At 41.0% G+C, this 17,057-nt stretch overlaps 1 protein-coding gene across 7 annotated transcripts in view; it reads left to right on the forward strand.

Annotated features, from left to right (window-relative positions):
- The window catches only part of LOC122676070, a 54,952-nt gene extending 38,372 nt beyond the window's left edge, over positions 1–16,580 (forward strand). For 4 of the 7 annotated variants that reach the window (XM_043875381.1, XM_043875382.1, XM_043875387.1 and 1 more), the window contains 2 exons: positions 2,798–2,904; positions 13,118–13,712. In XM_043875381.1, the coding sequence (XP_043731316.1) occupies positions 2,798–2,904; positions 13,118–13,311 (301 nt within the window). In that variant the 3' untranslated portion in view covers positions 13,312–13,712. Of the gene's footprint in view, positions 1–2,797; positions 2,905–8,821; positions 9,034–13,117; positions 13,713–14,102; positions 14,356–16,388 lie in introns of those variants that run through there. The other 3 variants (XM_043875384.1, XM_043875385.1, XM_043875386.1) reach the window with 3 other exon arrangements.
- Positions 16,581–17,057: the final 477 nt, after the last annotated feature.

Below are 17,057 nucleotides of genomic sequence, written 5' to 3' on the forward strand. Positions count from 1 at the left end.
AGATTTTACTTTCTGCTCTGACCACACTAGACGTGACAACAGGAAATGACTACAGAATTTGCAGGGACCTAGTGCAAATGGAAACTCATGGGCCCTTGTTCAAATATTATTAAGAATTTCAAGAGGATGACAGAGCACTAAACCAATGAGGAGCCCTTCTGAGCAGAGGGTCCTGTGCAGCTGCTGGCCGTGTGTGACAGGGTTATAAATACAACTTAACAATGTGCACCAGGACCAGGAATTCCTTTTGCATGCTTTTTTTTTTTTTTTTTTTTTTTAGTTCTGACACTAAATACTTAGAGCTCTTTGTTCTCTTTTTTAAACTGTAAATATTAAGAACTACTGAAAACTAAAACATTTTATTGGTATATTTGAATCATACTTCATGGTTATTTTCAAGCAAACTGCCTACTTTCACATCCCTGTGTCACAATTTAATCTCAGGCAAGTTACATAGCTTCTCTGTATTTCAGTCCCTCATTTGTAAAACTTGGGATACTAACAATGTCTAACTAAAGAGATTGTTGTAGGGTAAATGAGATCATATATGAGGTGCTAAATATAGTGCCTCAGGCTCCAGCTAGCACCTCTATATGAGTTAGAAAAAGAGCCCCTTTGGGTACAGGAATTAAAAGGCACTTCCTCTCACCAATGAGTCAGAGGAAGTTATCCCTTCCAGGTCTATGCTTCATGCCCAGGACTTGGCAAACAGACCTTGGCTGGCTTTCAGCCCCACTCATACCTTTGGAAGGCCCCTTTGTGCCAAGCACAGTACTTAAACATGTGGGTGGCCGTGATCGCATCTGATGCATAGTGAATGCTCCGTAAAACCAAAGCTCTTGTGAGGCCTGTGTAGCATAGTGGTTAAATCCATGGCCTCCAGAATCAGTCCTAGATATAGAATTGTTGAGTTATAAAGTTTGTCTTCAACACCCTCCATTCTCCTTTGGTGCTTCTCTTTCTCCGTTTCCTCCTTGAAGCATCCCAGCTCTCCCTCATCTTCTCTGAAGGGATTGGACACAGCCAGGCAGTTCAGGAAGCCAAAGCCTGTCAAGTCTTGATTAGGCAGGCTGTTTCCTTGGGAGTGAGATCTTCGAGAGGCAGAGTCTGGCAGGACCATTCAGCCCTGGCTTTGAATTCTGGCTCCTCAGTCAATAGAAAATGTGTACAGAAAGCAACAGAATGACCTTGTATTCACTACTGACCCTGACTGAAATTTCATATCCCCAGCACATGGTTAAGGCTTAAAATTGTTTTATTGATAGTTATAATAATTTCTCTCAGAGCACAGGCCATGGGTTGTTTTTATTTTATTTATTTACTTATTTATTTATTTTTGGCTGCCCTGGGTCTTCCTTCCTGCTTTCTTTAGTTACAACAAGTGGGAACTACTCTCTGGTTGCAGCATGCAGGCTTCTCACCATGGTGGCTTCTACTGTCGCAGAGCACAGGATCGGTAGTTGTGACACACAGGCTTAGTTGCTCCATGGCGTGTGGAATCTTCCTGGAACAGGGGTCAAACCTGTGTCCCCTGCATTGGCAGCTGAAGGGGATTCCTAATCACCAGAACACCAGGGAAGTCCCAAGACCATGTGTTAAATTGCTTTTAGTCCCTGCAATGTCAGGCACTTAACGTGCACTTAGTAACTATGCACCCAGAATTAATAGCATCATTGGTATTGCATTTTGCAAGATGCTTTCATAAAAATGGCTTCATTCTATTTTTCCACACCTTGTGAAATAGGCAAACTCATGCTTTTGAGGCCAAATTTACAGTTGAGGAAGGTAAGACCCAAGATGGCATGTGGCCTGCTCATGATCACAGGATTGACAAAAGATAAAAGCTGATCCAGAGCCCAGGACTTCAGATCCTAGGACCTCACCCAGATTCCATGCCCACTTACAATGCCAGAGATTCCCTAAGTCCACTTGGCAGGCCAAGGCCAGGAAATGAATGAAGTTTCAATGATCCTCAAAGAGACTAGGAAAATAAAGATAGGTAGAGTGTTCACTTTTCATAAAGCTAAACTTATTTCATTTAAAAAACTAACCTTGGGGGCTTCCCTGGTGGTCCAGTGGTTAGGAATCCACCTTGCAATGCTGGGAATACAGGTTCAGTCCCTGGCGGGAGAGCTAAGATCCCACATGCCACACAGCAGCTAAACCCATGTGCTGCAACTACTGAGCCCATGCACCACAACTAGAGGGTCTGTGTGCCTCATCGGAAGATACTGCATGCCGCAACTAAGACCCAACACAACCAAATAAATAAACGTTTTTAAAAACTCAATTTAAAAATAAAATATCCTTTATTTTGAGACTGTACTCTTCCTAATTTTGTATAAAAATATATGTTCTTCTATAGTGTTACTAGGTGAAAGTTATTAGACATACCAAAAATTACCAAAGTGACGCTTGTCTGTCCCCCCACCCCCCAGTTATCTGACGTTTTACTGGTGTGTAAAATCTAAAAGAGTGAGAAACACTGTGCAATAACATGCCATATCTTTTGAATAAATGCATGGAATATTTAAGGCAACTAAATCCTTATCGTACCAGCTTACTTAGGAGAGGCACCCAAAGCTAGAGAGATTAAATTGGGGGAAAAAACTGTATTCAGGCTGTCTTCAGTTTCAAATTGGGTCAGTGCCGCATCTTTGGGAGGGAGGGGAGGGGGCGGTGGAGAGGACCTTAAAAAAAAAGGAAAAAGAGCATACTCCAAAATAACTGGATTGCGTTTCTTTGCGTAACCATGCTTGGTACAACAGCATTTTGTTTTGTCACTTTCTCTGGTCAGCCTGATCAAATACTCTGCCCACTTAAAGGAGATTGACCTTGGAAACAACGTCCTGGGAGAAAAGGCTGCTGTTGACCTACTTGAAGCACTGAGAGCCAGAAAGACAGGTAGGTGTTTTCAGTTGGTATTCCCCATCACCTGTCCACATCCACTCCTTCCCAAATGCTGCACCACTCACAACTTGCTCCACTTTTTCCACTGAATAACTGGCTGGAGCTAAGTGATGACCAGGATCACTGTCACAGGCTGGCACCGTCGTGTGGCCTGTGATTTGCATTAAGTTCAAGTGCTCTTAGGATGTGATATGTAGGCTTTGATCTAGGTGATAAATGTTGAAACGAAATTTTCTCCATTGCTCTTTCTTTCCTCTTGTGCTCTTGAAAAGTGAAAGTGTTAGTCACTCAGTCATGTCTGACTCTTTGCAACCCCATGTACTGTAGCCCACCAGGCTCCTCTGTCCATGAATTCTCCAGACAAGAATACCAAAGTGGGTTGCCATTCCCTTCTCCAGGGGATCTTCCCCAGGGATCAAACCTGGGTCTCCCGCATTGCAGACAGATTCTTTACCATCTGAGTCGCCAGGGAAGCCCTGTACTCTTATCCTCACCTATTCTCTGAGGACTTGTCTCCTGTTCTCTCTTCTTTTTCCCAACCTGACCTTCAAAGATTTCTCCAGGTATCAACTGGAAAACTAAAGTAACAGCCCTCATAAGATTCTGATGTGCTTCGTGGATCATCAAAGCCTGGTTCAAGTGTGATAGGTACAGAGAGAGCATTAAGGGTATTTTTTTGATCATGTAATACTTTTGTAATCCAGAGCCAGACATTGTGGAAAGCGAAGTCAAGTGGGCCTTAGGAAGCACTGCTGTTAATAAAGCTAGTGAATGTGATGAAATTCCAGCAGAGCTCTTCAAAACCCTAATGGATGATGTCATCAAGGTGTTGCATTCATTATCTTAGCAAATCTGGAAGACCCAGCAGTGGCCACAGGACTGGAAAAGGTCAATCCTCATCCCAATTCTCAAGAAGGGTAGTACTAAAGAATGTTCTAACCATCAGACAATTGCACTCATCTCCCATGCTAGTAAGGTCATGCTTAAAATCTTGCATGCTAGGCTTCAGCATTATGCAAACCAAAAACTTCCAGATGTCCAAGCAAGGTTCAGAAAAGGCAGAGGAACCAGAGATCAAATTGCCAACATTCACTGGATCATAGAGAAAGCTAGGGAATTCCAGAAAAACATCTACGTCTTTTTCATCGACTACGCCAAAGCCTTTAATTGTGTGGATCATAATAAACTGTGGAAAGCTCTAAAAGAGATGGGAATACCAGACCGCCTCACCCGTCTCCTGAGAAACCTGTGGGGGGGGGGGGGGGTCAAGAAGCAACAGTTAGAACCCTGTATGGTACAACTGACTGGTTCAACACTTAGAAACGAGTATGACAGAGCTGTCTGTGTCACCCTGTTTACTTAACCTATATGCTGAGCACATCATGAAAAATGCCAGGCTGGATGAGTTACAAGCTGGTATCAAGATAGACAGGAGAAACATCAACAACTTCAGATATGCGGATGATACCACTCTAATGGCAGAAAGCAAGGAGGAACCAAAGAGCCCTTGATGAGGATGAAGGAGGAAAGTGAAAGAGCCAACTTAAAACTAAATATTAAAAAAACTAAGATCATGGCATCTAGCGCCATTACTTCATGGAAAATAGAGGGGAAAAAGGTGGAAGTAGTGACAGATTTCCTCTTCTTGGGCTCTAAAATCACTGCAGATGGTGCAGCCATGAAATCAGAAGACATTTGCTTCTTGGCAGGAAAGCTATGACAAACCTAGACAGTGTATTGAAAAGCAGAGACATTACTCTGCCGACAAAGGTCTGTATAGTCAAGGCTATGGTCTTCCCAGTGGTCATGTACAGCTGTGAGAGCTGGACCATAAAGAAGGCAGAATGCCGAAGAATTGATGCCTTTGAACTATGGTGCTGGAGAAGACTCCTTAGGGCTCCTTGGATAGCAAGGAGATCAAACCAGTCAGTCTTAAGGGAAATCAACCCTGAATACTCATTGGAAGAATTGATGCTGAAGCTGAAACTCCAATATTTTGGTCATCTGATGCAAACAGCTGATTCATTGGAAAAGTCCATGATGCTGGGAAAGATTGAAGGCAAAAGGAAAAGAGGGCATCAGAGGATGAGATGGCTGGATGGCATCACCAATGCAATGGACATGAACTTAGGCAAACTTCGGGAGATGGTGAGGGACAGGGAGGCCTGGTAGGCTGCAGTCCATAGAGTTGCAAAGAGTTGGACACGACTGGGCCACTGAGCAACAACAAAAAAACTTTGAAAGTGAGAGGATCACATATGGAACCAGCTGTTTAGTATTGGCCATACCTGTCCTCTCCTTCACAATACACATGTCCAGAATTAATGATAGCCACTCTTACTGCTGGTGGAAAAATGAGGAAAGATCATTTTACTTTATTTTTAAATTTTATTTATTTATTTTGTAACACCAAAACATTTTGTACTGGGGTATAGCCTATTAGCAATGTTTTGACAGTTTCAGATGAACAGTGAAGGGACTCAGCCATACATGTCTGTGTGTCCATTTTCCCCCAGATCCCCTTCCCATCCAGGCTGGCACATAACACTGAGCAGAGTTCCATGTGCTACACAGTAGGTTTTTATTGGTTATCCATTTTAAAAATAGCATTGTGTACAAAGAAAGGTCATTTTCAATAAAGCTCAATGAAAGACATCATAGACACATTGAAAATCCACTCAACGTTAAAACATGGGACACATCTTGGTACACTATCTGGTAGATTATGTGGAGAGAATGAAATGATATAAGCATCCAGTCTTCTATCATTTCTACAATAAAAGTCTTAGAGACATGACATAATTTCACTGCAGTTTTTTTTTTTTTTAACACTGGCAGCTTTAGAGAGAATTATATTACTGTTTACTTCACTGTCACTTTTTTTTCCTACTGTCATTTTTAAACTGAAATTACTGCATTGCCATTTAACAGCCAATCAAATGATTCCAGGATTTTAAGATCATCCCTTTGTTTTTAGAGAAACAGAACATCTACTTCCTAGTCCATTTAAGTTGAATTTAAACGAAACAGATTCATTCTGTTAAAATTAATTTAAATTTAACTTTAATTTAGGCTCAATAAACAGAAGACAGGTTAATGATTTCATTTGGTTTTCCTTGACACTGTAGCAACTTTCTCATTACACACTGCACCAGAAGACATTATAAGACCGCAGTGCGTGCTAATGATGGGTGGTCTCAGATGGCTTGATGGAAAATAATTATCTCTGAGTACATATTTGGAGCTGCAAAACATAGTGCTTGCTTGGTAAATGGTTCAATTTGCATAAGTAGGAAGATGATCATGAAATACCTGCCTGAAAATATTCATTTAAAAGGCATTAAAATGTCCTTTCTAGTTCAAGAAATCAGCTTTTCCCAAATGTGGTAGTACATATGAGTAGTTTGAATGCATTCATATTTTGAACCAAATAATTATGAGGTATTTCTGCTGGAGCAGTTCAATCAGATTTGTTAGTTTGAATACCAGAAAAGACTCTTCAAACCAAGATAACTTGGTTGGATTCTACAGGGAAAATATCTTGCCATTTAGCCCTAATATGACATCATTTTAAACATTAAAAGCAATTAGTAATATCACTGGTTAGAGAACTAATGTTCTTCTGATTGCTTCTGTGTTCTTATCATTAATAAGTTATTAAGCTAATTTTTAATTCTAATTCTCCTTCTCTCATGAAATCCAAATTAATAACCTAAGGCTATTTATTTGCCAGCCAAGGAGTTCTTAATGACCCATTTTAACGATGGAATACACACAATAATGATGTTTCCTCAGAAACATCAACTCCATGTGTTTAAAAAAAAAAATTTAACAGAAAGACAAGTCTCTATCCACATCTTACAGCACTGTTTTTTAACTATTTTTTTTTAAAGAACTAGACTACTTCAGGATCACTTTGTTTATTTATTCATACTTATTTCTCTCACATACATTTATTAAATGCCTTTTGTGTGTCAGGCCCTATTCTAAATGCTGGTAATTGAGCAATGAATTCCTGCCTTCATGGGACTTACTTCCTAGTGGAGAATGACAGACAGTAAATCAGCTACTTCAAAAAGAAGGAAAATATATATGATTGTGTATCATATGGAGATTATTCTTCCAAGAAAAATAAAGCAAGAAAAGGAGATAGTGTGTATATGTCAGGGGCTGGAGGCTGCCAGGGAAAAGGGACATTTGAATAAAGACCCAAAGGAGGAGGGGAGCAAGCCATGTAAATATCTGTGAGATGCACATTCCAGGTAAATGAATAGCAAGCACAGTCGTCATAAAGCAGGAGCCTACCTGGTGTGTGCCAGGGCCAGTAAGGCGGCCAGCAGGTCTGGAATGAGAGAGAACGGGAAGGTAATAAGGTAAAAATTCCAAGAAGTAAGTGTGGGGGGCGAGGGGCCTTCTAGACAATTACGAGAACTTTAGTTTTTAACTCTGTTGAAATGGAAAAGCACCTGAGAATTTTAAGCTGAGCTGTGACCTGATCTGACCCACATTTTAACAGGATCATTCCAACTCTAAATTGAAACAGATTCAGGGGGAGGCAAGGGTAGAAGCAGAGAGAACACTTAAGGAGTTTTCTCTGGAAAAAATGAAACAGCCTTTTAGCAGACCCAGGACACCCAGCAATGAGCTTGAGGTGAGAAGCTAGAAAAAGGAGGAGTAAGGAAAATTCTACACATTGAACATCTGGAATTCAGCCTTTCTCCTCACCCAAGCTATCTTTGTCTGCCTTGCTTTCAGAAGGCTGATAGTCATGTAGAAGACTGGGGTATTCTTTGAAAAACTGAACAGCCTCAGAGAAAGGAATTCCAGATGGTGACAGCTGGCCACTCCCTCAACATTCAAAAAAGCCCTGCACATACACAGGAGCTTCCCATCAGCCTTTGGATGCCTCTTGCTTCACTGTGAACAGAAATCTCAGAATCTCCAGAGACATGAAGCAATTATCCAACACAGGAAACCATGCCTGAAACAAAGAGAATAAAAGAGCCCTGAAGATATAGAGGCTATGTGAAAACTTTAAAAAGAAATAAATTATAACACCCTCAGTGAAACAGAAGATCAGGCATCTATAAAACAAGAACAGGATGCTATGAAAAAAGATTAGAAAAAAACTAGGTTCTTAGAAAGTGAAAATAAAAACTTCAAACAAATGCTGAAAAATGAAGTCAAGAAAGTCTTCAAAAGTAGAGCAAAAGATAGGGAGGTGAAAAATTGGTGAAAAAATATGAACAAGAGGATCCGTCTAAGAGCACCGGTAGCTAACTCCTAATTTCAGAAAGAACAAAAACAAGTGAGGGAAGGGAATTATCAAAGAATAAACCAAGAACTTTCCCAGAACCAAGGGACATAAATCTGCATATTGAAAGAGCCCACTGAGCACTCAGCACAGTGCATGACAATCATGACTTTCAGAATGCTAGGAATAAAAGATAGATCCTAACAACACACGGGGCTTCCCTGCTAGCTCAGATGGTAAAGAATCTGCCTGCCTTTACTGGCTCAGAAAGTAAAGCATCTGCCCTCAATGCAGGAGACCCAGGTTCGATCCTCGGGTCGGGAAGATCCCCTGGAGAAGGGAATGGCAACCCACTTCAGTATCCTTGCCTAGAGAACTCCATGGACAGACCATGGGGTCACAAAGAGTTGGACACGACTGAGCGACTAGCAAACACAACAGTATATAAAAAGAAAAAAGAAAAATTGCACACAAAGGACTGGGAGTCAGGAAAATCATAGACTTTGTAACTGAAAACTCGAGGACAAGGAGCTCTGCCATGACAACTCTGTGAGAACTCTACACATTCCCGACTCCTAACCAAGTGTGAGTGTAAACTAGAGATGTTTGTAGCTTGAAAGGACTCAAACTCTGTACCTCCTCTGTATCCATTCGCAGAAAGCTTCCAGTGAATATACTTGAGCAAAGTGAGGGAATAAATCACATAGACAAAGAATACAGAATCCAGAAATCAGAAGAACTGAAGAAAAGGGAGTCCCAGATGATGGTTGAGGTCAGAAAAATGGAGGACTTTAAAAAGGGGGAATATTGCATTAAAAACTGAATTAACAGGGGATTGGAAATGCTTAAGTATTTTGAAAGAAATAATGATAGCTATGTGAGAAATAAAAGAAATTAAGGGGACTATTTCAAATAGGTATTTAATTGTTTAGTTATAGTATTATTTTGATTGAAATATTTTTACAGAATTGAACAGGGCATAGCTTTCTCACCATACCAGTCACCATTATATAATTCCATCTCAGTATCTAATACTATCTTAAGTCATCTCGGTTTCTGGTAAGGACTTGTAGCATTGAAGAATGGGTAGAACTTTACAAGGAGAAGAAATTTTTGTGTGAAAGTATGTTCGGGGAACATGACAGTCTTTTGTGGGTTTGGGTGCTACACCAACACTCTGATGCTTCAGGCTGGCCCCCAAACCATACTGCTGGCCCCATTTCAAATGGTCTCCAACCCCTGAAACTCCTTTCAGCCAGATGAATCCCACACTCTTCCTGCCTTTCTCAGTGATCAAGACTTTGGACCTTGTTTTCCTATTGAAGACCTTCTCTTCCTCTACTTTGGACCTATCCTATTTCTTTCTTGTAAACTCTGAGCTTTGCTTCTCTCCTTGACTATGACTCACACCTATTGAGATGATGCTTGGCTGTGTGGAAAAGAACCAGCTACAGTGGTTTAATAAGGTAGAGGAAGACTGGGGAGGTAACAGACACTCCACCATGTCATTCACATCCCAGGTTCCCTCTCTCTTTCTTCACCATTAACCTCAGCAAGGTTATCCTCATGGTTTATCCTCAAGGTTTATCCTCATGGTTGCAAAGTGGCTGCTTCACCTGTAGCCTCCCATTTCTATCCCACACCCGAAGAAGGAAGGGATAAGGAGAAATTGTGGACACCATATAAGGAAAATCTCTGAAATTCCCAGGAGAGTTCTGCTTATGTCTAGTTGGTGAGAAGTATGTCACATGCCCACCCTTAATGCCAAGGAGGACTGGAAAATAGATTTTTTTTATAGCTGGGCACATTGTTACACTTTAAAAAAAAATGAGTTATTTTAGAAAAGAAGAGGAGAAGAGAGATCAAGCAGGGAGTTAGCTGTCTTTGCCTCAAACTCTTTTAGATTGCTATAGATCAGTCAGCCAGTTCTTTGTGCCAGTCCTTTGTCAAAGGCCCTTGAAGCCAGTGACCCCTTCAGAGTGGCCCACGTGAGAAACTAGCCTCTTTATTAGCCATTCGGCATGGCCCCTTGAGTCAACTTGCATCTGTATAACCTGCTGCTCAACAAGGGAACGTAGAAGACACACACCTGGGCCAAAAGTGGACCCAAGAAGGGACTTCCCTGGTGGCCTAGTGGTTAAGAATCTACCTTCCAATACAGGGGACTCAGGTTGGATCCCTGGTTGGGGAGCTAAGATCCCACATGCCACAGTGCAACTAAGACCCCACACCACAACTAGATAGTCTGTGCACCGCAACGAAGATCCCACTTGGCACGAGGAAGACCCCACAAGCCACAACTAAGACTCAACACAGCAAAATTAATTAACCCTTTAATTAATTAAAATTTAAATTGACCTTTAATTTTTAAATTACTTAGTTTAAAATTTTAATTAATTAAATCAATTAATTTAATTAAAAAATAGACCTAGGAAATACAAGGGGCTACTCCACGCCCTCCCAATATAGGCATGCCCCTGGAAGATGATTACCTTAGATTTTGTCCTGGACAAACCCCACTGTGGAGTATCAGAGCAGACCCCCCACCACATTAACACACCCTGATTTTCCATACAAGCCATGGGATGAAAGGACCCCCTAGCACACCAAGTACTGATAACCATCGATCACCGGGGGAAATCATCCAGCTAGGATACTGACTCCTTTCTCTCCCAGGCACATTTTTACCACCCAGGCCCTCAGTGACCCAGGTTCTGGCCCTTTCCAAGTCCTGAAATTATAAACCATATTGTCTTACAGCTCTAAGCCCCTCACCCTTCACCACCCTTTACTGTACCCAGCCTGACCTCATCCCACACTTTTACAGCCATCTTCAAGTTTCAACCTCAGTTCAAATCCAGGTGGTTACTTCTGTGCCATGCTAAGTCACTTCAGCTGTGTCCAACTCTGTGACCCTGTGGACTGTAGCCCGCCAGGCTCCTCTGTCCATGGGGATTCTCCAGGCAAGAATACTGGAGTGGGTTGCCATGTCCTCCTCCAGGGGATCTTCCCAACCCAGGGATTGAACCCGAGTCTCTTATGCCTCCTGCATTGGCAGGCGGGTTCTTTACCACTAGTGCCACCTGGGAAGCCCCTTGTTATTTGTACTTCTGACCAACTGACTATAAATCAGAGTCTCTCACAAGCCCCTCCTTAGGTTCAATTAGGATACAGGAAACCAGTTTACTCACCAATTGTCAGTTTATTGCAAAGGACATTAAAGGCTATGAATCAACAGCCAGCTGAAGATTACACAGGGTGAGGTCCCAAAGGAGCTTCTGTCCTCCTGGAGTCTGGGACCCAGCACAGTGACACATGGAAGCATTCTGTTTCCCCAACTTAGACACTCTCTGAACCTCATCCTTTTGGTTCTTACAAAGGCTTCGTCACATAGGCATGGTTGGTTAAATCGCTGGCCACTGATGGCCATTAACCAATGGCCGGTCGTTGGCCATTAACCGCCAGCCTCTTCTCCCCTCCCTGGAATCAGAGACTGAAAGTTCCAAACCTCCATTCCAGGTTGGTTCCCTTGGCAAGCAGTCCCGTTCTTTAGGGAATTTCTGAAAGTCACTTTATTAACATAGCCCCAGCCTGTGGTAAGAAGGGGCTTGTTATGAATAAAAAGACACTAATTTCACCTTGATGGCTTTGAAGGGTTTTCAGGACTGGAAACCAAATATAATACAAGCTATTCCCATTACTCTTATCTCTCAGGAAGTTCCAAGGGTTGTGGGAGCTCTGAGCCAGGAACCCTGGACAAATACAAGAAATGTATATTTCTCATATATATATTTGGTCACCTGAATGACCAAATATATTTCTTATAAATCATAATGTATGCATACTAAGTCACTTCAGTTATGTCAGACTCTCTGCAACCCTATGGACTGCAGCCTGCCAGGGTCCTCTGTCCATGGGATTCTCTAGGCAAAAATACTTGAGTGGGTTGCCATGCCCTTCTCCAGGGGATCTTTCTGACCCAGGGACTGAACCCACATCTCTTAAGTCTACCTGCATTGGCAGACGGGTTCTTTACCACTAGTGCCACCAATATCACAGGTCTATACAGGAAAATCAGTAAGAAATCTTGGTTTTAAGTTATATGAAATCAATTCCAACTGATTTCATTACAAAAAAAATGTTATTGGCTCATATAATGGAAAGTCCAGGGTTGGTTCTAGCTACAGTTTCCCTTAGAGTCAGGGATTCAAATGATGCCATCTACTCCCGCCTCCTGGAAGTCCTGCTTCTAGGTTGACTTTATTCTTAGGCAGGTTCTTTCCACACAGTGGCATGTAGGGCAGCACTAGCCAGGAGTTTACATTCTGCCTGTTAAATCTTAAGAAAGACCCTTTCTCTTCACATTCATTGGACCACCGCAAGTTACACGTACACCCATTGACCAGTCACTGCCAGGGAGAAGAAATGCATGAATCAGCCAGGTCTAAGTTATATACCCACCCCTGGAGGGCAGGGGAGTGGAACCCCAAAGGAAACTCAATGTTCTGTTCTGCCAAGAAGCTACAGTGGAGGCTTGGCAAGCACAAATATAAGAGATATCTGCTAAAGATGGAGAGGCAATAATGTTATCAGAGCTGATGAACTAAAAGATCAGAATTTTGCTTTTGGATGATTAATCTGGAACCTGGGTCCAGGATGAATTTGGGATTGTGCAAGTCTGAGGTTAGGAGGACTAGTTAGACGGCAACTAGAATGATCCAGGTAAAGGATATGACAGTGGAATAGAAAAAGAAAGGACTAGTACAAGAAGTTATTACAGAAATTATTATGATCACTCACATCAAGGAGATATAAGGAAAAGGTATTAGGTAAAAGGAAAGTTGCCCAGTTAATAAAATGTGGGAGAATGCCCTGCTCAGAATGCTAAGATCCAGTCCATCAGATGGAATTATGATAGCCTACACATCACTACTATGTTCTTCCTCCTCTCAGGTAAACTGCCAGTCTTAAAGATTACAGTCACTCCCCAGATCTCTTCAGACACCTTCAAATCTATTTGGAAAAACAGCAAGAAATCTAGTATTACTCATAAAAAGAAGAAAAAGGTATGCTTTTGGCTATCTATGCCTGTGAGTAGCAGCCACCAGGGGGCAACTGTATGGAGCCTGGGTACTCCGTTGGGGTAGATGGCGCCATGAGTAGCAAGCACACGGGCTTGAGGAGAGCATGAGCATTTGCGTTCGAAGTCACACTCCCCTAGACCATCATTCTACTCTGACGGATGATGACTGTACCAAGGGACAAGCCGGACGAGAACAGCACAGTTCTCTCAAAGATTAGTGCAAACTCTGCCGCCTCTCTTTGAACTTCCCCCACCAACGCCTGCCTCCCCCCCAACACACACATTCTGGTTCCCATTAGCCTACTGTGGGTCTGAAACGGAGAATTTATCTTAATTCTTTATGAAGTTGTGCTGTGTTGCCTCTTTTTGTTGTTGTTCAGTCAGTAAGTCGTGTCTGACTCTTTGTGACCCCATGCACTGCAGCATGCCAGGCTTCCCTGTCCTTCACCATCTCCCAGAGTTTGCTCAGATTCATGCCCAGTGAGTCGATGATGCCATCCAACCATCTCCTCCTCTGTCACCCCCTCTCCTCCTGCCTTCAGTCTTTCCCAACATCAGGATCTTTTCCAGTGAGTTGGCTCTTCACATCAGATGGCTTCAGCTTCAACATCACTCCTTCCAACAAATATTCAGGGTTATTTCCTTTAGGATTGACTGGTTTGATCACCTTGCTGTCCAAGGGACTCTCAAGAGTCTTCTCCAGCACCACAGTTCAAAAGCACCAATTCTTCAGTGTTCAGCATTCTGCCTCTTAGGGCGGGTAATGATTTACATATGCTTCCTTTCTACTGTATGAAGTTGAACTTCCTTTTTTTTTTTTTTCCTGTTTATGATTTCCTGTTCATTTTTTCACAGGCTAAAAACTGAATACAAATACCATATATCCATATGGATTCTATTTCCATGGACAACTAGATGTGCCTGGAAAAATATTGCTTGTACTATAATAATATTTTTCACTGTAACCAAGCCCCTTTCAAGTTCTAAAATTTGATAAGACTCTTTTATGAAAGTTCAGACTAGTGTTAGTCTTATCATGCTTGTCATTTTCTAAAATGTGGGTTTCACAAACAGGTCTTAGTAAAAATAAGTGGAATTCTTCTCTGGGGCTCTTGTGCATGTGAAGTTTATAATTTGAAGGAAGACATGATCTTTATCTAGAAAAGAAAAACTCTTCTTTCATAAATATATCTATGGTCGGGAACAACAGGAATTTGGGAAATAATAACCACTTTCTGAAAGATAACATCTCTAAAAATAGAGATCTTATCCCAAATGAGGAAACCTTCGCTTACTGCAACCTGTACCCTAAAGTTTCAGACAGCTCCATGGGAAATGGAAGAGGTGTCATGGATCAATATTTTGATGATAAATTGGATGTGTTAAATTGTACATGTTGCAGGGATAAAAAGCATAGATTGGGCAATTAATATGAAACCAGAATTCTCTGTGGAAACCTGCTCCTTTTCAGGTGACCTCAGGTCAGTTAACCTCACCGTGCCTCAGTTTCTCCTTACATAAGATACAGATAAGAAGAGCACATATTCAATGGTGAGCATTGAATGATATGACACATGTCAAGTATTTTAAGATAATACCTGTTTCATTGTACACTTTCAAAAATTAATATTAATGACTGGTATTATTGCTGATGTTAGAACAGAGTGATTCCAGTTATTTCACTTACAACAGCTACACAGGAAAAACAGGAAAAAAATAGGCTTAAGATCTCTTCATTTAGCACTTAGAAACTGCCATTGATTCTATGTATAATGTAACAAGTTCTGGTATGTTCCGGGCAAAAAACTAATTGTGGAAGTGAGGATGGTTATGGTAAATTATGTCCTCTCTTGAGGATCTTAGCACCTAGCAAGGAAGTCAAGATCCTCATACATTAAAAGCAAACATTAGGGCATGAGTTGAAATAGTCAGGATAAGCAAACCTATGGAATAGTGACATCAACTTAACAAATCTCCAGAACTTATGTATCCAATGTGTAAGATGTGTGAGGCTTCCTGATAAATTGTTTCTGCTCAAAAAAAAAAAAAAAAAAAGAATGTTTTAAAGATTTTCCACTGACATCCACTGGATGGGAGTGTAAAATCTGTGTGTTCATTTAGGTATATTTTGACAATGTCTATCAAAATGAAAAAAAAAAACAAAAAACCATAACCTTGACTTAGGCATCATAAGTATTTCCTTGCACATGTCTGGAAGTATATCTATCTATCTATATAGACATATATATAATATAATATAATATATATTATAATATATAGATAGATATACTCACAGACACGTACAAGGAAATACATATTAAGATGTTCACAGCAGCACTATTAGTTATACATTGGAAACAACTAAATGTCTCTCAACTGGCTCTCAGAGACATAAATCACAGGAAATGTATATAGTGGAATACTGTGCAGTCATTAGGAAGAACAATGTGGATATGGAAGTGCTTATCTGGAGAGATGCGCTAGTCATACTCTTAAACAAAAAGAGCAGCCTGGAGAATAGTGAATGTGAAAATTTCACATTAAAATGAACTGATATAATATGAGGTGGCAACTTCATCTCTGGGTTTATATATCCAAAAAAATTGAAAGCAAAATCACGAAGGGATGTTTGTACACCTATGTTCATAAAGTGTTATTCCTAATAATCAATGATAGAAGCAACCCATGTATCCACTGATGGATGAATAGATAAGCAAAATGTGGTAAATACATACAATGGAATAGTATTCAGTTTTAAAAAGGAAGGAAATTCTGACACATGCTATAGCATGGATGAACCTGGAAGACTTTATGCTGCGTACACCAGTTACAAAAAGACAAACACTGTATAATTCCAATTATGTGAAGTACCTAGGTTACTCAGACTCAGAAACAGAAAGGAAAATGGTGGGTGCCAGAGGGACAAGGGGGAAATGCAGAGTTGTTTAATGGGTATGCAATACAGTTTCAGTTTGGGAAGATGAAAAAGTTCTAGAGATTGGTTGATAACAATGTGAATGTACTTAATGCTACTGAACTATATACACTTAAAAATGGTTAGGATGGGGGTTTCCCTGGTGGCTCAAGGGAGAAAGAGTCCACCCGCCAATGAAAGAGACATTGGTTCCATTCCTGATCCAGGAAGATCCCACATGCCGTGGAGCAACTAAGCCCATGCACCACAACTGCTGAACCTATGTTCTGGAGTCCAGGAGTCACAACTCCTGAAGCCCTTGCGCCCTAGAGTCTGTGCTCCACAGCAAGAGAAGCCACTGCAATGAGAAGCCCAAGCACTGCAACTAGAATAGCCCCCGCCTGCAATGAAGACCCAGCACAGCCAAAAATAAATAAATAAATTTTAAATCTTTAGGATGGTAAACTCTGTGTTATATATATTTTACCACAATTTAAGTTTTTAAATGAGTTGATGTGTTACATGTCTGCTAGTATATATGTAGCAATTTCTGAAGAGTCTATTAACAGTACTTGCTTTTTTCCCATTGGGTACTCAATTTACTATTTTAAGGTTTTTACCATTTATGAGCTGTCAGTTAAAAAAAAAAACAACCTTACAATTGTTTGATGAACATCAGTAACAGCACTTTTGGGTTGTTATATGACCTGGTGCCAAAAGAGAGGAAGAAACACAATAAGTGCCACGTGTCATGATTTTTCTGGGAGGAATGAATAGTGGCAAAGAATGGTCACTAAGGACAACAAGATGAGTGAGTTTTTCCTCAGTGCAGAAGCAATGTAGCTGGAGCAGGTAGAGAGAAGTTCTGACCAATTTCAGAGATGTTAAAATGTGAG

The sequence above is a fragment of the Cervus elaphus genome, chromosome 19, assembly GCF_910594005.1.
Source record: "Cervus elaphus chromosome 19, mCerEla1.1, whole genome shotgun sequence".
NCBI lineage: Eukaryota > Metazoa > Chordata > Mammalia > Artiodactyla > Cervidae > Cervus > Cervus elaphus.